Here is a 25,692-nt window from a genome sequence, read left to right as displayed (position 1 = left end):
TATTGTCCAACCACAGATATTAGGCTTGCTAGTTTGCCGGTTTCCTTTGCAGCCTTTCTTCAATAGAACATAACATTGGCCAATGGCCACCCTCCAGTCGTCTTGCAACTCATCCATTTATAATGATGATTCTTGGCCTCTAGCTTCCCATGGTCTTCAATGATCCATATGCTCTGGTCTGTGAGATGTATCTGCCTTCATACGTCTTCGGATGTCCAGCAGCTCCTCAACTGACTATTCTTGATAATTGGATTAAATTCCTGAGACTTTGTCATTCTCCATGTAAAAACATTGTGAAATGTTTTTCATTGTCTTCCCATTGTAAAAACAGATGGTCCTTGCACATCTCCTGTGGATTAACACAAGATGACCCTTTGGTTTCTGAAGAGCCATATTCTCTACCTAGTTACCCGTTTCCCTTTTATATACACATCTCTTTGGATCCTCCTTTAATCTTATCTGCTGAAACTATCTCATACTCCCCTTTTACCAATGTAACTTCCTTCTGTGTGCTACCCAATCTCGTAAATTTGTCCAAGGATTCACTTGATCCCACCTGCCTATACCTGACCATGCTTCTAATTTTGTGATCAGAACCTCAATTTCTCTTGTGATCCAGAATTATTTACTCCGACCTGCCTTGCCCTTCACTCAAGCAGGTACATGCATACTTTGAACTCTCACTGTTGCACTTTTAAAAGCATCCCACCATTCTAGATGTCGCTTTGCATGCAATTGCCATATTCCAACTTCAAAGTATTCCCCCTCTCCAGCAGAGCAGCCTGCAGCCAGCATGTCTCCCTGTAAGACCCCCGTGAGGATCTCGAACACTTTGCTCGTGACAACCTTGGCCGTGGTGCCCAAGTACATATCCTCAAATTACAAAAAAAGAGCGAAGTGCTGGAGTAACTCAGTGGCTCGGGCAGCATCTCTGGAGGTTATGGATAGGCAGCGCTTTGGGTTGGAATCCATCAGTCTGAAAGGGTCCTGAAATTATACCTGTCCTCCAGATATGCAGCCTGCCCTGCTGAGTTACTTTGTTACTCTTTTTTTAAATTATGTTTTTTATATTTTAACAGTATTAAAGCCTCAATCTAGTAAAACCTTAATATTGGCACTTTTCATAGTTGAGATAAATCTTTAAATTTGTACCCATATTTTTTCTCTGTAGGATAATGCCTTCGTGCCTGGTGTGTACTCTATTCTTAATGATCCAGTTGCTGATTTTTTATCTGCTGTTCCTGCTGAGGGTGCTATTGTTGAAGTGCTAAAATACAGCCAAAAAGACTTGGATGCTGCAATTCAAGTTGTAAAACGAGAAGCAGATACTAACATCATGGCTGTAAGACAAGAGGCAAGTACTAATTCTTGTTTGTCTTTGTTTCCAAGGTTCAAATTTAGGTAGTTTCCATCTAAAAAAAGGCACTTTACTGAAGTTATTAATTTAAGAGCAGATAGTTCCAGTTGAGATTTTGAACCTACGACATTGTGATCTGTACAGCTATGCAGCACCTCTGCAATGTCCTGTCAATTGTCCTATCTGAAGAAGACCATTGAGTGTACAATTTGCATTGACATTTATAGACCGAGAGTGTAAAATTATACAACATCACCATTTACTTTGGGCCAACGTGTCTGAGGTGCAAAGGTATTCTAATCTAATCCCACTTTATTGCACTTGGTCCATATTCCTCAATCTTTTATTATCCATGAATCTGTCCAAAAGTTTTTAAATGTTGTATTTGCAAGTAGTCTATCTTCTTTCTCCCCCCCCCCCCCCCCCCCCCCCCCCCCATGCAGTTTGACTAATTCTGAAAGCCTTTGTGAAAATTTGTTGGATGTATAAATGTTCTGCAGTGCTTTTTAAATGTTGCCTTTTAAGCTGAGAGTGCTTTGTCAGCTGAGGTTTGGGGACTTTGAATTTACTGAGGAGTGTTTTATTTTTGGTAGCTTGTTCGTCAGGAAGCTTTGACTTTGGAATGGAAGCAGAAGCACAAGGAAAGCCTTGCACAGTGTGCAGAAATGAAGTAAGAGTTCTTTTCATGTGTATGGTTTTATCATATTCAATAATAGAATCTATTTCAACATTGCATCTTTTAACTTTTTCTAGGAACATTGTTAATGAATATACAGATATGACTTTTCAAATGATGGGTGAGTTTGAATCGTATGGTGTTTCTCATGTTATGAAATCTGGAAATTCTGGCATTGCAATTTTCCCCTGGAAATTATAATGTATTCTCGAATGTTTTGTTTAAGTTATTTAGAAATGGCACTTATGAAACTATATTTCAGAGGCATCGGACAAAAATAATCAAACGTCCAAGGCTGAGCAAGAGAAAGTAAATGAGGAGAAGCTGCAGGCCTTAAAGGAACTGAATTCAGTCGAACTGTCGTTTTCTGAACTGTTTAAACGATTTGAGAAGCAGAAAGAAGTACTGGAGGGTTACAAAAAGGTAAGTAATTCTTTCTAAAGACATTCTGGAATTTTGTATTTGGTTTTAAAATTGACAGCCATTACTGTTGGAGACAAAATTTTAGACACTGTGGCAATGAAGCATCTAGTTTCAGTAAATTTTCTTTCCCTATGGTATTCACTTGAATATGGGGGTCAATCTTTGACTTTTATATGGTGCCAACTAACATTGGTAAAAACCACTAGTGTTTATGAGCAATGTCAAGAATATATAAACAGCTTGATTAAAACTAGTTGAATCTCTGAATGGTTCAAGGAATTTCCTGTAATGTCACTAATCTCAGTCATGGGGGACTTTCCACTGGGTGGGCTTCTCCTTTGAGCAGTGGTTGAGGGATGCCAGTTGCCATAAATGGAAGATATACTTTCACTTGCTATCACTACGGGTCTCTGATAGCAGAAAGGATGAGAGGAGATTACAATGCATTAGTTTGTTTCTTCAATTGTGTAAACCTAGTTAAGAGTGGTGTTAAGCTGTTGCCAGAGGCTTGATGGAGCTGCAGAGGATCCCAAGAGAATCTCCAAAAGCAGGGGTCACTGTGGCGAGGCTGTCATCAAATATGTTCTAGATGGAGTGGAATTTTTAGATATTTTGGGAATCTCAGGATATGGGCTTGTGTAGGAAAGAAATGCAGAGATGTACATCGGCCTCATTCACACTGCAGAGCAGACACCAGCGACCAAGTGCCCCTTTTCCTGATTTTATTTATGATTCCAAATATCACAAGTTTCAGAAGATGTCATACACGACTGCAAATTTAAAGTATTTGAACTATATTTTCCTCTGTCACGTTAGACGATTACACAAGTTTAATTATAGTTGAGGATGACCAGGTATATTTGCAAGACAAGGAAAGCAGATCTTTTCCATCTCTAGTCTCCTCCCAAATTCCAAATACATGTGGGGTTATAGGTTAATAGTTCTCTAAATTGCCCCTAGTGTGTAGGGAGGGGGTGAATGGAAAATGGGATAACAGAATTTGTGTCAACAGATGTTCAATGGCTGGTTTGGACCTGTTGGGCTGAAGGGCCTATTTTCATGCTCTATCTTTCAATTGATCTACAATGCACAAGTTTAGAGAAACAGAATGATAAACTGGTCATTTGGCCAGATGGCCCACGTATTAACACTTTAATGTTATCCCACTTTCACATTCACAACTGCCACATTAGGGACAATTTGGAGGCCAATTAACATACAAACCCTACAAGTCTTTGGTATGTAGGAAGAAACCGTATCACCTGGAGGAAACGCATGATCACAGGGAGAGCGTTCTAACTCTAAATAGACAGCAATGAGCCAAGGTCTCTGGTGCTGTGGGGCAGCAGGTCTACCAGCTATGCCACTGTGCTGGCCCCACGTGCCATTGTGTGATGGCATTCTCTCCACTTTCCAAATAGCTGCTTGGTCCTCCAACGATCCCAGACATTCCTTCCAACACCAGTGTACTGGCTGGAACAATGCCCCGCTGCTACTCGGGTTGTCAACTCCAGCAGGGCCTCCCAAACCCGCTGACTTTGCCACCAAGGAGGGCAAGAACAGCAGGTGCATGGAAACACGATTTTCAGGGTCCCCTCAAGCTTCACACCTTCCCAACGTTTAACTAGAGTGCTGGTTCTAGATCTTTGAAACAATATATCGTGCCCCACTGCTATCTCTGAAGACTGAACAGTTGGCAAGTTGCTAACAATGTTCAAATATTAAAACTACGGTGTCCAAACCCCCCCCACCCACATTCTGAAGATCAATTAGGTTACTATATATTTCATCCCTATGCAATATTTCAGATGCAGTCTAACTGGAGTTTTGTGAGGGGTGACGTAATCAGGAGATGTTGAGTCAGTATGAATAGAACTGAGGAATTGTAAGGGTTAGAAGACCCTAATGGGAGTTGTCTCCAGGCCCTCAAACAGTAGCCTGGATATAGGGTGCAAATTGAATCAAGAGTTAAAATTGGCATGTTGCAAAGGTAATGCTACGGTTATTATGGAAGATTTCAACATGCAGGTAGACTGGGGAAATCAGGTTGGAACAGGCCCCCAAGAAAGGGAATTTGTGGAGTGCCTCCGTGATGGATTCTTAGAGCAGCTTGTACTGGAACCTACCAGGGAAACGTCAATTCTGGATTTAGTGTTGTGCAATGAACCGGATTTGATGAGGGAACTTGAGGTAAATGAGTCATTAGGAGGTAGTGACCATAATATGTTTTAATCTACAATTTGAGGGAGAAGGGTAAATCGGAGGTGTTGGTATTGCAGTTGAGCAAAGGGCACTATGCAGCCATGAGGGAAGAGTTGGCTAAAGTTGACTGGAAAGATACCCTAGCAGGGATGACAGTGGAACAACAATGGCAGGTATTTCTGGGAATAAAACCGAAGGTGCAGGATTCGTTCGTTCCAAAGAGGAAGAAAGATTGCAACGGGAGTAGGGGGCGACCGTGGCTGACAACAGAAGTCACGGAGATTATAAAAATAAGAGAAGAAATATAACATAGCAAAGATGAGTGGGAAGCCAGAGGATTGGGTAACTTTTAAAGAACAACAGAAGATAATTAAAAGGTCAAAGTTGGACCCTTGAAAACTGAAAAGGGTGAATTTGTTATGGGGGAACAAGGAAATGGCAGATGAGTTGAACAGGTACTTTGGAGCCAAGAGCCAAACAATCTTCCCGATGTACTAGTGGCCAGAGGAACTGAAGGAGATTCGCATTAGGCAAGAAATGGTGTTGGATAGACTGATGGGACTGAAGACAGATAAATCCCCAGGGCCTGATAGTCAGCATCCCAGGGTACTTAAGGAAGTGGCTCTAGAAATCGTGGACACATTGGTGATCTTTTTCCAACGTTCTATAACCAGTTAGCCTGGCATCGGTGGTGGGGAAGATGCTGGAGTCAATTATAAATGATTAAATGGCGGCACATTTGAATAGCAATAGCAGACTTGGTCTGAGTCGACATGGATTTACGAAGGGGAAATCGTGCTTGACTAATCTTCTGGAATTTTTTGAGGATGTAACTAGGAAAATGGACAAGGGAGAGCCAGTGGATGTAGTGTACCTGGACTTTCAGAAAGCATTTGATAAGGCCCCACATTGGAGATTAGTGGGCAAAATTAGAGCACATGGTATTGTGGGGGTAGGGTGCTGACATGGATAGAAAATTGGTTGGCAGACAGGAAACAACGAGTAGGAATTAACGGGTCCCTTTCAGAATGGCAGGCAGTGACTAATGAGGTACCGCAAGGCTCGGTGTTGGGACCGCAGCTATTTACAATATACATTAATGATTTAGATGAAGAGATAAGTAACAATAGCAAATTTGCAGATGACACAAAGGGTGGCAGTGTGAACTGTGAAGATGTAATGAGGATAAATGTGAGGTTATCCACTTTGGTGGCAAAAACAGGAAAGCAGATTATTATCTAAATTGTGTCGAGTTGGGAAAAGGGGAAGTACAACAAGGGGTCCTTGTTCATCAGTCACTGAAAGTAAGCATGCAGGTACAGCAGACTGAAGAAAGTGAATGGCATGTTGGCCTTTATAACAAGAGGAGTTGAGTATAGGAGCAGAGAGCTCCTCCTGCAGTTGTACAGTGCCCTAGTGAGACCACACCTTGAGTATTGTGTGCAGTTTATCTCAATTTGAGGAAGGACATTCTTGCTATTGCGGGAGTGCAACGTAGGTCCACGAGGTTAATTCCCGGGATGGCGGGACTGTCATATGTTGATAGAATGGAGCAGCTGGGCTTGTATACTCTGGAATTTAGACGGTGAGAGGGGATCTTATTGAAACATATAAAATTATTAAGAGTTTGGACACTAGAGGCAGGAAACATGTTCCCAATGTTGAGGAGTCCAGAACCTGGAACCATAGTTTAAGTATAAGCGGTAAGCCATTTTGAATGAATATGAGGAAAAACTTTTTCACACAGTTGTGAGTGTGGAATTCTCTGCCTCGGAGGGCTGTGGAGGCTGATTAGAAACAGAAAATAGGTGCAGGAGTAGGCCATTCGGCCCTTCGAGCCTGCACCGCCATACAATATGATCATGGCTGATCATCCAACTCAGTATCCTGTACCTACCTTCTCTCCATACCCCCTGATCCCTTTAGCCACAAGGGCCACATCTAAATCCCTCTTAAATATAGCCAATGAACTGGCCTCAACTACTTTCTGTGGCAGAGAATTCCACAGATTCACCACTCTCTGTGTGAAAAAATTTCTCCCTCTTAAATCTGTCCTAAAAGACTTCCCCCTTATCCTTAAACTGTGATCCCTTGTTCTGGACTTCCCCAACATCGGGAACAATCTTCCTGCATCTAGCCTGTCCAACCCCTTAAGAATTTTGTAAGTTTCTATAAGATCCCCCCTCAATCTTCTAAATTCTAGCGAGTACAAGCCGAGTCTATCCAGTCTTTCTTCATATGAAAGTCCTGACATCCGAGGAATCAGTCTGGTGAACCTTCTCTGTACCCCCTCTATGGCAAGAATGTCTTTCCTCAGATTAGGAGACCAAAACTGTACGCAATACTCCAGGTGTGGTCTCACCAAGGCCCTGTGCAACTGCAGTAGAACCTCCCTGCTCCTATACTCAAATCCTTGATATGAATGCTAACATACCATTCGCTTTCTTCACTGCCTGCTGTACCTGCATGCCTACTTTCAATGACTGGTGTACCATGACGCCCAGGTCTCGTTGCGTCTCCCATTTTCCTGATCGGCCATCATTCAGATAATAGTCTACTTTCCTGTTCTTGCCACCAAAGTGGATAACCTCACATTTATCCACATTATACTGCATCTGCCATGCATTTTCCCACTCACCCAACCTATCCAAGTCACCCTGCAGGCTCCTAGCACCCTCCTCACAGCTAACACTGCCCCCTAGCTTCTTGTCATCCGCAAACTTGGAGATGTTGCATTCAATTCCCTCGTCCAAATCATTAATATATATTGTAACTAGTGGGGTCCTTGCGGTACCCCACTAGTTACTGCCTGCCATTCTGAAAAGGCCCCGTTTACTCCTACTCTTTGCTTCCTATCTGCCAGCCAGTTCTCTATCCACATCAATACTGAACCCCCAATGCCGTGTGCTTTAAGTTTGCATTTAAGGTTGGTTCTCTGGATGTTTTCAAGAGAGTTTGATAGAGCTCTTAGAGATAACGGAGTCAAGGGATATGGAGAGACGGCAGGAACGGGGTACTGATTGTGGATGATCACCTTGAATGGCGGGTACACAAAAATGCTGGAGAAACTTAGCGGGTGCAGCAGCATCTATGGAGTGAAGGAAATAGGGAACGTTTCGGGCCGAAACCCTTCTTCCGAATGGCCTACTCCTGCACCTATTGTCTATGGTCTAATTTTTTGCAAGAAATCTTGTGGTTTCCATTATAAAAGTGGTCAGTCCTGATTTCAAATGTTCCCTATAATGGTAAGCTTTGAAAATTTAAAAGACATGCAGTTATCACTTCCTATTTTACATGTGTGATCAAGCAATCAACGCATGCATCAAAACTCTGAAATTTCTTGAAGATCTTTCACTTTCATTCTATTCAACCTGCCAACATGTCACTAAATCAAAAACATCCCTCTTGGAAGTTGTAGCACTGAATTTTTCGAAGGTTTAGGAATATTGGTATTTTCTAAATGTCTGCAAACATTGCCTTTTAAAGGAATTCTGTTTGTGGAGGATACACAAGCCTTGATAGCAATGTGCACTATGACCAGCCTAATTTATATTCAATGCTTCACGTAAATAAGCGAGTTCGCTATTCCAACAAAACACAAGGAGTCATGGGATTTGTCAAAGGTCATTCGCGATAAAGTAAAAGCGAACAAAGTGCTGGCTGTATAAACTGTATAAATTCTTCTCTTTTGATAATTAATGTGTAAAAATATATTTAATCTGAGAAAAATGGGTGCCAGGTAGCGGGAGAGTGGTGTGTAATAGCGAGAGACTGGGAGAAACTGGAGCAGCGGAGAGACATTATCAGCAGCTGCACGCACACAGACCTGTGCTTCATCCGCAGCCAGGATCAAATCCTGGCGCAGCAAGCGCTGTGGAACCGCCACTGGACCGTCCCTGTGTTTCTCCCCCCCAGTCCCCCCAGGGTGACCCCAGGCCCACAGCCAGTGCGGAGAAGCGCTGACTCCAGCCCAACCCTGCTTCAACTACCGAGAAACCAGCCCCCTGATGTGGACCCCCTGCAAATGCTGAGCACCAGCCATCAATGGGGTCACACAAAATACTGCAGATGTTTCGGGTTGAGACTCTTCTCCAGAGATGTTGCCTGAGCCACCGCAACACCCTGTGTACATCCCCGCCGGCACCGAGCGGGCCAACTGACAGCCACTGGACAAGGCGAGAGGCGAAGCCTTTTCCCTGCACCGGCTGCAAGCCTGGGCCACCCCGGACATTTCCGGCCACCTCCGAACAGGGACGGGACACCCGGGATGGGAACGGCCCAGCAACAGCAGCACAGCTACCAAGAATGCTCATCGCGAGTGACCTATGACCTGGGCATGTGGGGTCGGAATACCGAACTCGCTTATTCAATCTTATTTCTTTTATTTATCTTATAGAAACTTACAAAATTCTTAAGGGGTTGGACAGGCTAGATGCAGGAAGATTGTTCCCGATGTTGGGGAAGTCCAGAGCAAGCGGTCACAGTTTAAGGATAAGGGGGAAATCTTTTCGGACCGAGATGAGAAAAACATTTTTCACACAGAGAGTGGTGAATCTCTGGAATTCTCTGCCACAGAAAGTAGTTGAGGCCAGTTCATTGGCTATATTTAAGAGGGAATTAGATGTGGCTAAAGGGATCAGGGGGTATGGAGAGAAGGCAGGTACAGGATACTGAGTTGGATGATCAGCCATGATATTGAATGGTGGTGCAGGCTCCAAGGGCCGAATGGCCTCCTGCACCTATTTTCTATGTCTATTTGCAGTCCCATTTTATGAATCTGCGAACCTTTTTTTTTTTTTACCCCCCCCCCAGAATAACTTCCATTTTGAAATTTTGTTACAATGTGGTAAATGTATCTTCTGCCAATTGGACTGGGAAATCCAGAAAGAACTGGATATTTTAACGTCTTTTTCTGAATGGTTAGAATGAAGAGAGTTTAAAGAAATGTGCTCTGGATTATCTGGCAAGGATTGGGAAGGAAGAACAGAGATATCAGGCGCTGAAAGCTCATGCTGAAGAAAAATTGAATCGGTAAGTAACACGTCTAGCTCTAGTTTCACTATTTAACTTTGTTACTGGCACGTTGTTGCCTGTGAACAAACGATTGGATGAAATTGACACTAATTCCTCTTAGAATATTGAGAATAGATGATGCATCTAAAATCATATGAATTAAGTTGAAATCATGACCAATTATTAAATCTTTGATCTCTCGTCATTTAGGGGTGAAATGGCAGGCACATTTGTAATCTGCAACATTGGATCAACTGAAATTTGAGATCAATTGACCTCCAAATGGTATAGAATCAAACATAAATCAGTAGCTATATAAAGGGTTGGGTGTTGTGTAAACATGTGCATGCTGCTGTAATAACGAGCCAGATTTAAACAGCATAATTACAGATATTGAGTAACAATTGTTCCTGTTCTGTGCAGAGCAAGTGAAGAAATTGCACTAGTTCGCACTAAATACAAGGCAGAGGTCGGCGCTCTCCAGGCTCTACAGCGCAAGGAACAAATGAAAGCCCATTCCTTGGAAAGCAGTCTCGAAGATATGGTAATCCAAAATATGCTGCAATCTTTCTCTTCAGGCTATCTTTTTTTCCTATCAGTCGCAGCAAATTTTTTCTATCACAGGCCACATTTTAAACTGAATCTTGTCTCTGATATCTGAAAGGGGGCTGATTTTAAACCCAGCACTTAACCATCCTCCATAATTGTTTTCTCTCTTTCACCCTGCTTATCTGCACCGATCCATGTCAAAGCAGGTTTAGTCCTGCCAACATTTTGGTACAATATCATCTCTTGGAGGATGAGTGACTTTTTAGTTGAAGACTGCTTCTCCACTGTGTTTACAGGTGCACTTTACTGTAAAAACTTTGTGGATTTGTATTTAAGATCATTATAAATCTCCCTACACTGGAATGAGGAATGGCAGGCATGCTTCAATTAAGGAAGGCAATCAATATAATTTGCGGAGGCTGCAGCCTGTGTACAAGAAGCAAATGCCTTGTTGGATCGTTTTTGCGGTTTCCAGTCATGCACTATTTTAAATGTGCAATTTCTCTTCCACCCCGCCCCCCTTCCCTGCCAAAAGATTTGCATATGTGTCTTTTAAACAATATTGCACACCATATGACGAAGGGGGTCAAATTGCAAATTCCTTCAGAAGTTGACAAGCGCTTTATTGGGTTCATGACTAACATAGTATCAACAACAAATATAAGAAAAAATAATATTGTTGGCAAGTTTCTGAAAATGGCATCAGAATGCACAAATACATTTACATTTTATGTAACGGTTGTTGCCTGATGTCCACCAGTGACCTGGTTGGTAAGTACACGTATTTCTTATTCCTTTTTATGTTTATGAATACCACATCATATCATATCTATATACTTTTAAAACTTTGTGTGTGTGTGTGTGTCATTTTGCCTTTGAAATGTATCTCCTCGAAAACCAGACGCAAAAACTAAAGTTTTACATTTCAGTTGGGATTTACCTTATGATTTCGGAAATCCACTCTCTAAATTTGGTCAATTATTTCCCCAGATTTTGAATGAAATTGTTCATGAAACTCACTAAAAAAAAATAATTGCCGCTTGCCAACTGCTGACGTCACAATGCCCACCAATCGAGGCCCACCGGCCTCCTGCTTTCCCCCCCCCCCCCCCCCCCCCTGCTGTTTAAAGCATTGTTCATTTCTTTTTTCATAGCATTGAATTTTATTGTTTCTCTGTGTCCCTCCCCGTGTCCGTCCACCGTGTCCCGTTCTTTAAAAGGCGCAGAAAGAACGAGCATGTTCTTCAGATCCCGAGGACACCTGCTTTCTGTTGTGGTCACGCCACTCCCCGCTGTGTGTGTGCTGCTGTGCATGAGACTCGCGCGCAGCATTTCGAGAACTTTTTGAGTGCTTAAGCCAAAGATCCTATAGCGAGCAGTTGAAGCACCCTTGCTCTAGGCCCACCCATCTCTCCCCCCCGCTGCTTTTCACCACCCTCAGATCACTCCAGGCCTCGCTCTGGTCCACGCCTACCGCAGCCTAGCTCGGGCCCAGCGCCTGGTGGGAACCAAAGAGGTGCTGTTCCTCTTGTTTGCATTTAGCCTCGTCTTGGCAGTGGAGGAGGCCCACTCATTCCCCTCCCCCCCCCCCCCCCCCCTCCCCAGCTCCCCCCCCAGCTCCTCCCCCCCCCCCCCTCCTCTTCTCACATCCTCTCCTCCCTCCCTGTCTTCCCCCCCCACCGTCTCTGCCCCCCCCCCCTCTCTGCCCTCCTTCGTGGAGTCTCCGTGTTTTAACTTACGGACGTACCGACCCCGATAACGGTCGTTGTGACAAAGGAAACCAGGCACAATGACCATTACGGGAAACTTTGCCAAGCAGAATTCCAGACATGTTACTGTATTTTTCTCTGGGTATTGATGAAAATATTTCCCTAGATCTTTATGTATATACATGAGGGGCCACATAAAGTTTATTTATGAATTAATTATTTGTGACTAAATGTGGCAGAGCTTTTAGTGTCACGTTTTTAGTGTCACAATGGTGGGAAAACAATGATCATTTGTCCGTTATGGAAAAAGCTTTTGACTTTCAGCCTTGAAGTAATGTAATTTATATCTATTATTTGTAAGGTTTCACATGATGGGTGATTTTTGTTAAGAACAGTGTAATGGTGTAAAAACCTGAATAATAATCCTCAATCTCTCCAGTATTGTTAAAAGGCACATATACAAATCTTTTGAACAAGTGTGTGGACCTTTGTGACTTTAATACTTGAAGGCAGATTAGAGCATGTGTATTCCCCACACCTGATCTTTGTTGAAAAAAGGAACAGCAGGTGCTGGTTTACAAAAAAAAAGTGCTGGAGTTACCCGGTGGGCCAGGTAGCATCTAGAGAATATGGATAGGTGATGTTTCAGGTCAGGACCCCTCTGCAAACTTCTTGTTGTTCTTTGAAAGGATTTGAGCTACATTTTGGTTTCCTAGATCATTACACCTGCCTACTGAACCATAGCGAATTCTGACCAATGTAGAATATTAGTCCAGCATAAGAACAGTCTCTCACATGGGCTCGACTGCACTGATTGTAAACTAACTCTATCTGCCTGCACATAATCTGTATCTTTTCATCCACTGTCTGCTCTTGTTTGTCCAAATGCCTCAAGAGTGCTATCATTTCTTTTCAGCCATCTCACTGGACAGCAAATTCCAGGCACCTACAACTGCATTGAAAAAAAATATCCCTTGCACATCACAAACGTCCCCCTCTCACCTTAAACCTATAATATTGGCCATTTGTATCGTAGAGGGAAAAGATTAACATGCACTGTATAATATTCTCTTTGCCACCTGTCTTGCAAGCTGGCAAGCAATTGAAGATGGCACACTTAATAGACAACAAGAATGGTCAATAAAACTGCTTTGCTTGTGATTTATAATAAGATGTGGGCAATGTAGAACTAAATTCTGGTGCAAGTACCAGTTTTGTAAATTGTAATGCTTTTTTTTTTCTCCCACAGACTAAACAAAATGCAGAACTATCAAAGCTCTGTGATGACCTAATTTCCAAGATGGAAAAAATCTGATTTCCTTGATGTAAATATCCTGTGTCGACCTCCTGCACTATTTTTTAAATGTTGTCTTTTGTATCTGTCTAAATTACTAAAAATAAAGTTCAAATACTTGAAATTTGTAGTTGTGTATAAACTCTTCTGAGGTTTTTGTGATATTATGAATCATAAATAAAATTAGGAATAAAGCAAATTTCTCCCTTGTGTCTGCTCTCCCATTCAGTGTGAATATGGCTACATCTTTGCATTTCTTTCCTGCGTGAGCCCATATCCTGCCATTCCTTTAACATCTAAACATTTCACTCCACCTGGATTATACTTGGTAGCGGACATCACACAGTGACCCCTGCTTTTGGAGTTTGTCTTGGGAGACATCCATTCTGCAGCCCCCTCATCAAGCTCTGTAAGAATATTTATTTTACTATTCTGAATTGATGTGTGCGCCACAGTGGTGCAGCGGTGGAATTTCTGCCTTGCAGCACAGGGGACCCGAGTTCGATCCTGACTATGGATGGTCTGTATTGAGTTTGTACGTTCTCCCTGTGACCATGTGGGTTTTCTCCGATATCTTCGGTTTCCTCCCACACTCGACATATACAGGTTTGTAAGTTAATTGGTTTGACGTAAGTGTAAATTGTCCCCAGTATGTGTAGGATACTGTTAATGTGCATGGGTTTGCTGGTCAGTGCGGACTTGGTGGGCTGAAGGGCCTGTTTCTGCGCTTTCTTTACACTAAATTCTTAGAGTAGTCAGTCTTGTAGAATATACTATATCCCACAACAAAGTAAAGAACAAGCGACACTTAACTGAGCCAGGCTCCTTGTGTCTGGTTTATTCCAGAAGCCTCTTTTACCTTCATTCTCACTAATCATAACCCATGTGTAGATAAGGCCAATTAGTGCGTCTGACCTTGGAGTTATTGAGCTCCTGTGGCTGGACCTTCTCGTGAGGCTGCCGGTCAGTTGCCAGCGGTAACAGGCTGTATGCAAAACTGACGTAGGCAGGAAGGCACCACAGCTCCCCCCTGAGCCACAGTCATACAAGGTGGCGACCGCCTGGCTTTGTCCTTTTCCGTATGGGTCTGGCGGATATGGTGCCAGTTTTTATGTTCTGCTAGATCACAACATTTGGGTAGGCATTGGATGACTTCGTAAGGCATGTTTGCTGAAGAAGTTGGCGAACGGTGTTGTCAGACCAAAAATGTGAAGCTTTGGAGGTCAGCAGGCATGTAGACCATTGCAGATGTTTGCTGTGTCTGTTGGCCTGAGTTGCTGCGTAGTTTGCCCTAATCGATCAACATACGTGCTTGGATCATAGGATTTATTAGTGGGAATTGGTTCGACAAATTTGCCGGGCAGCTTCAGAGTTGTGCCGTAAACCATTTCCACTGACGAACATCTTAGGTCTGCTTTCATCGCCGTATGAATGCCAAGCAGAACCAGAGGCAACTGTTCACTCCAGTTCAATGGGTCTCTTCCCGCTGCCAGAGCGACTTTGAACTGGCGATGGAGCTGTTCAATCAGGCCAATCACTTGTGGATGAATCGCGGTTGTTCGAATCCGGTTCCCAAGAGGTCGGTTAGCATTTGAAACAGCGCAGACTCGAATTGCGGTCATCGGTCTGTTGTGATCGTACTGAGACCCCAAAGACTGAAATCCATCGGTCAACAAAAGCGTGGGCTATTGTTTCTGCTGATGTTGCTGACTTGGATAGCATCTTGTCATCTTGTGAACCGGCCTTCACAAGTGAACAGATATGTGTAGTTTCTTGACTGGGAGTGGGCCGACCAAGTCCAGGTGCATGTTCTCGAAACGTGTGTTCGGTACAGGAAACTCACCGAAAGGGGACCTTGGATTGTTGACACGGTAGACAAGTCTTTGCCCATAGTCCATCGTCACGCTTGATGAAAGGCCAGATTAAATGTTCGGAGATTAGTTTTATTGTAGCCTTATTGCCCAGATGTGATAAGTTGTGCAGCGCGCTGAAAACTTCTCGACGTATCATCGTAGGCACAAATGGGCTTGGTTTGCCAGTGGAAGTGTCAGATATGATGGTTTATTTTATGTCACTGATAGGTACGTCTTCCAATTTTAGGGCTGTATGCGTCCATTGGTGATGGATAAGATCGGGATCAGTATGCTGCGCATGAGCAATGGCATCAGAATCGATGAGTGAGGCCACATTCAGAGCATCCACCTCCAGTCTTAGGGCATCGGCACCCGGATTTGCTTTTCTTTGAATGTGTCTGATGTCACTGGAGAATTGCAGAACAAAGTCCAAGTGGTGGATTTCCCATGGTGAATAAGTCCCCGCACTTGTACGAGTCGTGTACGTGAGCGTTTGGTGATCTGTATAAATAGTGAAGGGACGGCCTTCCAACAGATGGCGGAAATGCTTGACGGCGGGGCACCTAGCCAAAAGTTCTTGCCCGATCGTACTGTACCTCATCTGAGTGGGTGATAATTTTTCCAAAAAGAATGCCAGAGACTCCCACCTGCCATAGACTCACTGCTCCATGACGGCTCCCACGGCGCTGACGGAGGCATCAGTAGTGAGTGAAAATAAGGCATTGGGCCTCTGATGGCCCAGCATAGTTGCGTCGGCGAGAGTCCTCTTAGCGGCATCGAGGGTTTGCACTCCATCCTCGGTTTCTTTGAAGACGATTTGTCTGAATCTTTGCGTAAGTTGGTGAAGGGTAATAGGGAACCTGCGGCGTTCGGTAGAAAGCGGCGGTAGAAATTCATCATCCCCAAAAATTTGCCGTAATTGGATCAACCAATTTGGCACTGGGTAGTTTCGGATTTCCTGCACCTTTGGTTCGCCGGGCAGGCTGTCGTTCTCCGTCACGTGATGCCCGACGAAAGTGAGTTCAGGCGCCAAACGCATTTGTTAGTGTTAATGACAATACCATATTCGTCGATCCGTAGAAATTTTGTGTGTCCCGAACGGAGTGACCACGGCTATCTTGGGAATATCGGCAGGCTCGACCAGAATTTAATAATATGCGCGCACGTGATCGATGATTGTGAACACCCGCTTACCTTGTGGGCTTGCAGAGAATCCTGCAAATGTGGGATGCTCTATCGATTTGGAATAGTGGCATTGTTTAGTGAATGGTGGTTTTGGTGAAATGGTGAACCAGATTTGATAAGAGAACTCGAGGTAAAGGAGCTGCTCGGAGGTAGTGATCATAATATGATTAGTATTAATCTGCAATTTGAGAAGGAGAAGGTTAAATCGGAAGTGGCAGTGATGCAGTTGAACAAAGGGGACTATGAAGGCATGAGAGGGGAGCTGGCCAAGGTAGACTGGAAAGGGATCCTAGCAGGAATGATGGTGGAACACCAATGGCAGAATTTTCTGGGCATAATCCGGAAGACACATGATCATTTCATTCCAAAAAGGAAGAAAGATTCTAAGGGGAGTAGGAGGCAACCGTGGCTGACAAGAGAAGTTAGGGATAGAATAAAATTAAAAGAAAATATGTATAACACAGCAAAGAGTAGCCAGAAGCCAGAGGATTGGGAAACTTTCATAGGACAACAGAAGGAAACAAAACGGGCAATACGGGCTGAAAAGATGAAGTACGAGGGAAAGCTGGCCAGGAATATAAAGAAGGACAGTAAAAGCTTTTTTAGATATGTTAAGGGAAAAAGAGTAGCAAAATCAGATGTGGGTCCCTTGAAGGCAGACACGGGTGAAATTATTATGGGGAACAAGGAAATGGCAGAGGAACAGGTACTTTGGATCTGTCTTCATTAAGGAACACACAAACAATCTCCCAGAAGTACTGGAGGACAGAGGATCAAAGGGGGTAGAGGAACTGAAATAAATTATCATTAGGCGAGAAATAGCATTGGGTAGGCTAATGGGACTGAAGGATGATAAATCCCCTGGGCCTGATGGTCTGCATCCCAGATAGACTGGCAATTGATTCTTAAAGGGTTGACGGTGGATATGCAATGGAAGGCATTTAAAGACTGCATGAATGAACTACACCAATTGTTCATCCCAGTTTGGCAAAATAATAAATCAGGGAAGGTAGTGCATCTGTGGATAACAAGGGAAATCAGGGATATTATCAAAACAAATGATGAAGCATACAAATTAGCCAGAAAAAGCAGCCTACAAGAGGACTGGGAGAAATTCAGAGTCCAGCAGAGGAGGACAAAGGGCTTAATTTGAAAAGGGAAAATACATTATGAAAGAAAACTGGCAGGGAACATAAAAACAGACTGCAAAAGTTTTTATAGATAAGTGAAGAGAATAGAAACATAGAAATTAGGTGCAGGAGTAGGAGTAGGCCATTCGGCCCTTCGAGCCTGCACCGCCATTCAATATGATCATGGCTGATCATCCAACTCAGTATCCCGTACCTGCCTTCTCTCCATACCCTCTGATCCCCTTAGCCACAAGGGCCACATCTAACTCCCTCTTAAATATAGCCAATGAACTGGCCTCGACTACCCTCTGTGGCAGAGAGTTCCAGAGATTCACCACTCTCTGTGTGAAAAACGTTCTTCTCATCTCGGTTTTAAAGGATTTCCCCCTTATCCTTAAGCTGTGACCCCTTGTCCTGGACTTCCCCAACATCGGGAGCAATCTTCCTGCATCTAGCCTGTCCAACCCCTTAAGAATTTTGTAAGTTTCTATAAGATCCCCTCTCAATCTCCTAAATTCTAGAGAGTATAAACCAAGTCTATCCAGTCTTTCTTCATAAGACAGTCCTGACATCTCAGGAATCAGTCTGGTGAACCTTCTCTGCACTCCCTCTATGGCAATAATGTCCTTCCTCAGATTTGGAGACCAAAACTGTATGCAATACTCCAGGTGTGGTCTCACCAAGACCCTGTACAACTGCAGTAGAACTTCCCTGCTCCTATACTCAAATCCTTTTGCTATGAAAGCTAACATACCATTAGCTTTCTTCACTGCCTGCTGCACCTGCATGCTCACTTTCAATGACTGATGTACCATGACACCCAGGTCTCGCTGCATCTCCCCTTTTCCTAGTCGGCCACCATTTAGATAATAGTCTGCTTTCCTGTTTTTGCCACCAAAATGGATAACCTCACATTTATCCACATTATACTGCATCTGCCAAACATTTGCCCACTCACCCAGCCTATCCAAGTCACCTTGCAGTCTCCTAGCATCCCCCTCACAGCTAACACTGCCCCCCAGCTTAGTGTCATCCGCAAACTTATTGCCTTCAATTCCCTCATCCAGATCATTAATATATATTGTAAATAGCTGGGGTCCCAGCACTGAGCCTTGCGGTACCCCACTAGTCACTGCCTGCCATTGTGAAAAGGACCCGTTTACTCCTACTCTTTGCTTCCTGTTTGCCAGCCAGTTCTCTATCCACATCAATACTGAACCCCCAATGCCGTGTGCTTTAAGTTTGTATACTAATCTCTTATGTGGGACCTTGTCGAAAGCCTTCTGGAAGTCCAGATACACCACATCCACTGGTTCTCCCCTATCCACGCTACTAGTTACATCCTCGAAAAATTCTATAAGATTCGTCAGACATGATTTACCTTTTGTAAATCCATGCTGACTTTGTCCAATGATTTCACCACTTTCCAAATGTGCTGCTATCCCATCTTTAATAACTGACTCTAGCAGTTTCCCCACTACCGATGTTAGGCTAACTGGTCTGTAATTCAGCTATTTACAATATATATTAATGATTTGGACGAGGGAATTGAATGCAAGTTTGTTGGATGACTCAAAGCTGGGGGGCAGTGTTAGCTGTGAGGTGGATGCTAGGAGGCTGCAAGGTGACTTGGATAGGTTGGCAAAAACAGGAAAATAGACTATTATCTGAATGGTGGCCGATTAGGAAAAGGTGAGATGCAACGAGACCTGGGTATCATGGTACACCAGTCATTGAAAGTAGGCATGCAGGTGCAGCAGGCAGTGAAGAAAGCGAATGGTATGTTAGTATTCATAGCAAAAGGATTTGAGTATAAGAGCAGGGAGGTTCTACTGCAGTTGTACAGGGACTTGGTGAGACCACACCTGGAGTATTGCGTACAGTTTTGGTCTCCTAATCTGTGGAAAGACATTCTTGCAATAGAGGGAGTACAGAGAAGGTTCACCAGACTGATTCCTGGGATAGCAGGACTTTCATATGAAGAAAGACTGGAAAGGCTTGTACTAGCTAGAATTTAGAAGATTGAGGGGAGATCTTATAGAAACTTACAAAATTCTTAAGGGGTTGGACAGGCTAGATGCAGGAAGATTGTTCTCGATGTAGGGGAAGTCCAGAACAAGGGGTCACAGTTTAAGGATAAGGGAGAAATCTTTTAGGACCGAGATGAGAAAAACATTTTTCACACAGAGAGTGGTGAATCTCTGGAATTCTCTGCCACAGAAGGTAGTTGAGGCCAGTTCATTGGCTATATTTTAAGAGGGAGTTAGATGTGGCCCTTGTGGCTAAAGGGATCAGGGGGCATGGAGAGAAGGCAGGTACAGGATACTGAGTTGGATGATCAGCTATGATCATATTGAATGGCGGTGCAGGCTCGAAGGGCCGAATGGCCTACTCCTGCACTTATTTTCTATGTTTCTATGTCTTCAGGGAGGTGGCTCTAGAAATAATGGACGCACTTGTGATCATTTTCCAATGTTCAATAGATTCAGGATCAGTTCTTGTGGATTGGAGGATGGCTAATGTTATCCCACTTTTCAAGAAATGAGCGAGAGAGAAAACGGGGAATTACAGACCAGTTAGCCTGACTTCGATGGTGGGGGAGATGCTGGAGTCAATTATTAAAGAGATAATAATGGGCCATTTTGGATAGCAGTAAAAGGATTAGTCCAAGTCAGCATGGATTTATGAAAGGAAAATCATGCTTGACTAATCTTTTGGAATTTTTTGAGGATGTGATAAGTAAAATGGATGAAGGGGAGCCAGTGGATGTAGCGTATCTAGACTTTCAGAAAGCCTTTGATAAGGTCCCGCACGGGAGACTGGTGACTAAAATTTGAGCACATGGTATTGCGGGTAGTGTGTTGACGTGGATAGAAAATTGGTTGGCAGACAGGAAGTAATGAGTAGGAGTGAACAGGTCTTTTTCAGAATGGCAGTCAGTGGCGAGTGGAGTGCTGCAAGGCTCGGTGTTGGGGCTGTAACTGTTTACCATATATTAATGATTTGGAAGAGGGAATTAGGAGCAACACTAGCAAGTTTGCGGATGACACAAAGCTGGGTGGCAGTGTGAATTGTAAAGAGGATGTTAGGAGGTTGCAGGGTGACCTGGACAGGTTGAATGTGTGGGCAGATGTGTGGCAGATGCAGTATAATATGGATAAATGTGAGGTTATCCACTTTGGTGGCAAAAGCAAGGGGGCAGATTATTATCTCAATGGGGTTAGGTTAGATAAGGGGGAGGTGCAGCGAGACCTGGGTGGCCTTGTACACCGGTCACTGAAAGTTGCCGTGCAGGTACAACAGGCAGTGAAGAAAGCTAATGGAATGTTGGCCTTCATAACAAGAGGATTTCAGTATAGGAGTAAAGAGGTTCTTCTGCAGTTGTATAGGGCTCTGGTAAGACCACATCTGGAGTATTGTGTACAGTTTTAGTCTCCTAATTTGAGGAAGGACATCCTTGTGATTGAGGCAGTACAGCGTAGGTTCACGAGATTGATCCCTGGGATGGCGGGACTGCCATATGAGGAAAGATTGAATAGACTAGGCTTGTATTCACTGGAGCTTAGAAGGATGAGGGGGAATCTTATAGAAACATATACAATTATAAAAGGACTGGACAAGCTAGATGCAGGAAAAATGTTCCCAATGTTGGGCGAGTCCAGAACCAGGGGCCACACTTAGAATAAAGGGGAAGTCATTTAAGACTGAGGTGAGAAAAAAACTTTTTCATCCAGACAGTTGTGAATTTGTGAAATTCCCTGCCACAGAGGCAGTGGAGGCCAAGTCAGTGGATGGATTTAAGAGAGAGTTAGATAGAACTCTTGGGGCTGGTGGAATCAAGGGATATGGGGCGAAGGCAGGCACGGGTTATTGATTGGGGACGATCAGCCACGATCAAAATGAATGGCGGTGCTGGCTTGAAGGGCCGAATGAACTCCTCCTGCACCTATTTTCTATGTGGTCGCCAATCTCCGGGAGACGTCTTCGGGACCATGTGAAGAGGTGATGCCCAGCAGCTCTTAGACCTACAGATGATCCCGAGCTCCAACATATGGTCAAATTCCGTCTTTGCAACTTTGAGGCGATCTACGGGTAACCTGCGCGCTGTTGCGGAAACTGGAGGGCCGCGGGTCTGAATATGAAGCGTGACAGTGTGTACGATATCATTGTGCCAGTAAGATGGAGTTATTAGTCGTGGAAATTTCAGTAATTCGTGATATGGGCTGGTGCTGGGTTGGAGGCTGGTTAGGTGAGAGATTATCATTGCCTGATGGCAGATGCAATTCACCTGCGTGCGGGTGCAAGAATCACTTAAGTGACGATTTTTAAAAATCCACCAGCAAAGAATAGTCTGAATGAAAATCCGCTCCGTTAATGGGTTTTGATACGTTAGCGACTGAATTAAATCCAGATAGTCTTGACTGCACGAACCACTGAATATTCCACATGTACCCTGGATAATTGGAGCAAGCAGCTCTTGTGCTTTAATCTCTTGCAATAAATCAGCCAACCGTTTTATTTCCCAATTGCTCGTTGAGCCATGGTAATGTTCAGTGGTTATGTACACAGGTGCCTGGTCCCTTTGACCACTGGCATCTTTCATTCTGCCTCATGTAAACAAAAATACCATTTCATTCCCTCTTCCAAATGTTCATTCATTCATTTCATTTTCAAATGCTAGAAAAGGGATTGGCTTTCAAAGAACTCTTCATATCTAAATATGTTGGACACAGCACATCTTGAAGAAATGCGACTCCTCCTAATAGATAAAGCAGACCAATTCTTAACGATTTGGTCTCCATTTATTGACTTCTTGGATTCATGTTGTGCAACAGAATTGTAAAAACCAACTGTTTTATGTCTGGGTGAAAGATGGTCAACAATATAAAAACTCATCTCCTATCTCCTATTTGCTAATCTCTCTCTTGCTCCTTTTTCTTTCTTACTTCTCTTTCTCACTATCTCTTTTTTTATACACACTACATGTTTTTCTACTCTTTATTATCTTTTTCTTTCTCATTTCTTTCTTTAAAAAAAAAAAAAAAATGAAGTTGTACAGAGAATGTAACATGTCAACATATATTTGGCACCTGAAAAAAAGATACCACTGTAATGTACTTCCAATAAATAAAATTTAAAAAAAAACAAAAAAAAAAAACTCTTCATGTCAGTCTCTTAAGATGTATGCTAACGCCTCAAAGAGTTCCACCTAGGCAATGATCTTCACTTCCAATTATATTTGTGGAACACTTTAACCAAAAGGGTTAAATGTGCTCCACTTGTGATGGTGAATTTAAAGTCTATCTTTGCCACTATTGCTGGCTGAGCTTGCAAGATATCCTTCCACCTTTACACTGCTTTTCCTAATGTTTTATATATAAATTACTTTGAATGCATCTCTCAATACTTTCATGATACCAGACATCAGAACACTAAATGTCAGTCAATTCAAGTGATACGGAGTTGTAATCATGCAGAGTGGAAACTTGCCCCTTCTACACGTGTTCCTCCTGTCTGCATTTGGCCTATGCTCCTCCTCACCTATCCTCTCTATTTACCTGTCTAAATGTTTCTTAAATGTTGCAGTAGTACCTGCCTCAACAACCTCCTCTGGCAGCTCATTCCATACACCCATCACCTTTGTGTAAAAAAAAAAAGTCACCCATCGGTTTCCTGTTAAATCTTCCCCCCTCACCTTAAGACCATGTCCTCTAGTTCTCAATTCCCATGCTCTAGGCTGCATTTATCCAGTCTATTCCCCTCATGATTTTATACACCTTTAGAAGAGAATGGAGCGGCTGGGCTTGTATACTGGAATTTAGAAGGACGAGAGGGAATCTTATTGAAACATTTAAGATTATTGTTTGGACACGCTAGAGGCAGGAAACATGTTCCTGATGTTGGGGGAGTCCAGAACCAGGGGCCACAGTTTAAGAATAAGGGGTAAGCCATTTAGAATCGAGATGAGGAAACACTTTTTCACGCAGAGAGTTATGAGTCTGTGGAATTCTCTGCCTCAGAGGGCAGTGGAGGCCAGTTCTCCGGATACTTCTATAGAGAGCTTGATAGGGATCTTCGAGATAGCGAAGTCGGGGGATATGGGGAGAAGGCAAGAACGGGGTTATGATTGTGGATGATCAGCCATGATCAAAATTGAATGGCAGTGCTGGCTTGAAGGGCTAAAGGTCTGAATGGCCTACTCCTGCACCTATTGTCCCTCACCCCTCATCCTCCTGCACTCTGAGGAATAAAATTGTAGCCTGCTCAACAACTCTTTATAGTTGAGGGCCTCAAGTCCTGGCAAAATCCTCAAATCTGCTATCTTTCCATCTTAACATCTTTCCTGTAACATTCCGATAACTCATCTTGAACTGATATCTTGAATTGTTTCATGTTAATCTTCATCTTATCTTTTCTCAAAGATAGACATAATATTGGAGTAACGCAGTGGGACGGGCAGCATCTCTGGAGAGAAGGAATGGGTGACATTTCAGGTCGAGACCCTTCTTCAGATTGATATTTGGAGTGGGCGGTACATTGGGGGCAGTGAGACTGGTCAGGGAAGGGGGAGGGGATGGAGAGAGAGGGAAAGCAAGGGCTACTTGAAGTTAGAGAAGTCAATGTTCATACTGCTGGGATGTAAACTACCCATGCAAAATATGAGGTACTGTTCCTCCAATTTGTGTTGGGCCTCTAACCATGGAGGAGGCCCAGGACAGAAAGGTCAGTGTGTGAATGGGAGGGGGAGTTAGTGTTGAGCAACTGGGAGATCAGGTAGGTCTTTTCTCATTTTAGCTCCCTTTATGTCCAAGATATTTTCCACTTGGTCATCTTTATTGGAAACACTTATTCCAGTGCTTCGGAATAATGCCAATAACATGTTTTTAAAACTTCTGAAGTGCTTTAATTCCGTAAAACAGTCCGAAGGCTTTTTAGCCCATGTGTAAAACGTATACAAATTCCTATCCTGTTTACTGGCATCCATTAGAGGCATTCACTTGTTAGGAAATTGTGGTAATTTAAACATGTTGCTTAATCCCCCCCCCCCCCCCTGCCCCATCCCCTGCCATGCCCCCCCCCCCCCCCCCCCAGCATTCCATCATTGAGGGTCAAAGCCACCATCATGGAATTCTACCTCCCTCCTTAAATAACCTTCCGATTGCATTTCAATGCAAGTCTCAATGTGCCCTGGACATCATAATATTGTGGTTCAAGGCAAAGATCTGTATCTTATGAACAAAAAGGTACTGATGAAAATGATAGCAAAAACACTGGCCATATCGGAAATACATGGCTAACGGTGATCAGTCTGGCAGTGAGCTCTGTGGGTTAGAAGGATTTCATCCCAGCACTTACATGAGATGTGGCCCTTAGCAGATGATCTTGCTCCTTGCACAATCCAACCTTCCTTCCATTGACTTCATTTACATCTCACGCTGCCTCGGTATACGTGACAATAAAATGAACTAAACTTGGCGTGACATTAGGCACCAGTCAAGTCAAGTCGGGTCAAGAGAGCTTATTGTCCCAGATAGGACAATGAGATTCTAGCTTGCTGCAGCACAACAGAATATTGTAGGCATAAATACAGAACAGTTCAGTGTGTCTATATAGCATAGACCATATATACACATAAATAAACAGATAAAGTGCAATAGGCTGTTATAGTTCAGAGTTTGTTTGATGACGAGTTTGATAGCCTGATGGCTGTGGGGAAGTAGCTGTTCCTGAACCTGGATGTTGCAGATTTCAGGCTCCTGTACCTTCTACCTGATGGCAGCAGAGAGATGTGTGTGTGGCCAGGATGGTGTGGGTCCTTGATGATGCTGGCAGCCTTTTTGAGGCAGCGACTGCGATAGATCCCTTTAATGGTGGGGAGGTCAGAGCCGATGATGGACTGGGCAGTGGTCACAACTTTCTGCATTATTTTCCGCTCCTGGATGCTCAAGTTGCCGAACCAAGCCACGACGCAACCGGACAGCATGCTCTCTACTGTGCACCTGTAGAAGTTCGAGAGAGTCTTCTTTGACATATCGACCCTCCGTAATCTTCTCAGGAAGTAGAGGCGCTGATGTGCTTTCTTTATAATTGCAACAGTGTTCTGGGACCAGGGAAGATCTTTGGAAATATGCACACCCAGGAATTTGAAGTTCTTGACCCTTTGTCCCGTTGATGTAAACGGGATTGTGGGTCCCTATCCTACCCCTTCCAAAGTCCACAATCAGTTCCTTGGTTTTGCTGGTGTTGAGAGCCAGGTTATTGTGCTGGCACCATTTGGTCAATCGGTCGATCTCACTTCTA

General features: G+C 43.6%; 1 protein-coding gene across 1 annotated transcript in view; it reads left to right on the top strand.

Moving 5' to 3' along the window:
* Positions 1-13,422, top strand: part of tacc3 (transforming acidic coiled-coil containing protein 3) — a 40,044-nt gene extending 26,622 nt beyond the window's left edge. Inside the window, exons 11-17 of the mRNA XM_033034585.1 lie at positions 1,172-1,354; positions 1,951-2,027; positions 2,111-2,154; positions 2,296-2,456; positions 9,583-9,689; positions 10,095-10,215; positions 13,179-13,422. Of these exons, the coding sequence (XP_032890476.1) occupies positions 1,172-1,354; positions 1,951-2,027; positions 2,111-2,154; positions 2,296-2,456; positions 9,583-9,689; positions 10,095-10,215; positions 13,179-13,244 (759 nt within the window). The 3' untranslated portion in view covers positions 13,245-13,422. The remainder of the gene's footprint in view (positions 1-1,171; positions 1,355-1,950; positions 2,028-2,110; positions 2,155-2,295; positions 2,457-9,582; positions 9,690-10,094; positions 10,216-13,178) is intronic.
* Positions 13,423-25,692: the final 12,270 nt, after the last annotated feature.

This window comes from Amblyraja radiata, chromosome 1, assembly GCF_010909765.2.
Source record: "Amblyraja radiata isolate CabotCenter1 chromosome 1, sAmbRad1.1.pri, whole genome shotgun sequence".
In the NCBI taxonomy this organism is placed as follows: domain Eukaryota; kingdom Metazoa; phylum Chordata; class Chondrichthyes; order Rajiformes; family Rajidae; genus Amblyraja; species Amblyraja radiata.
This window is presented reverse-complemented; position numbering and strand designations above follow the sequence as displayed.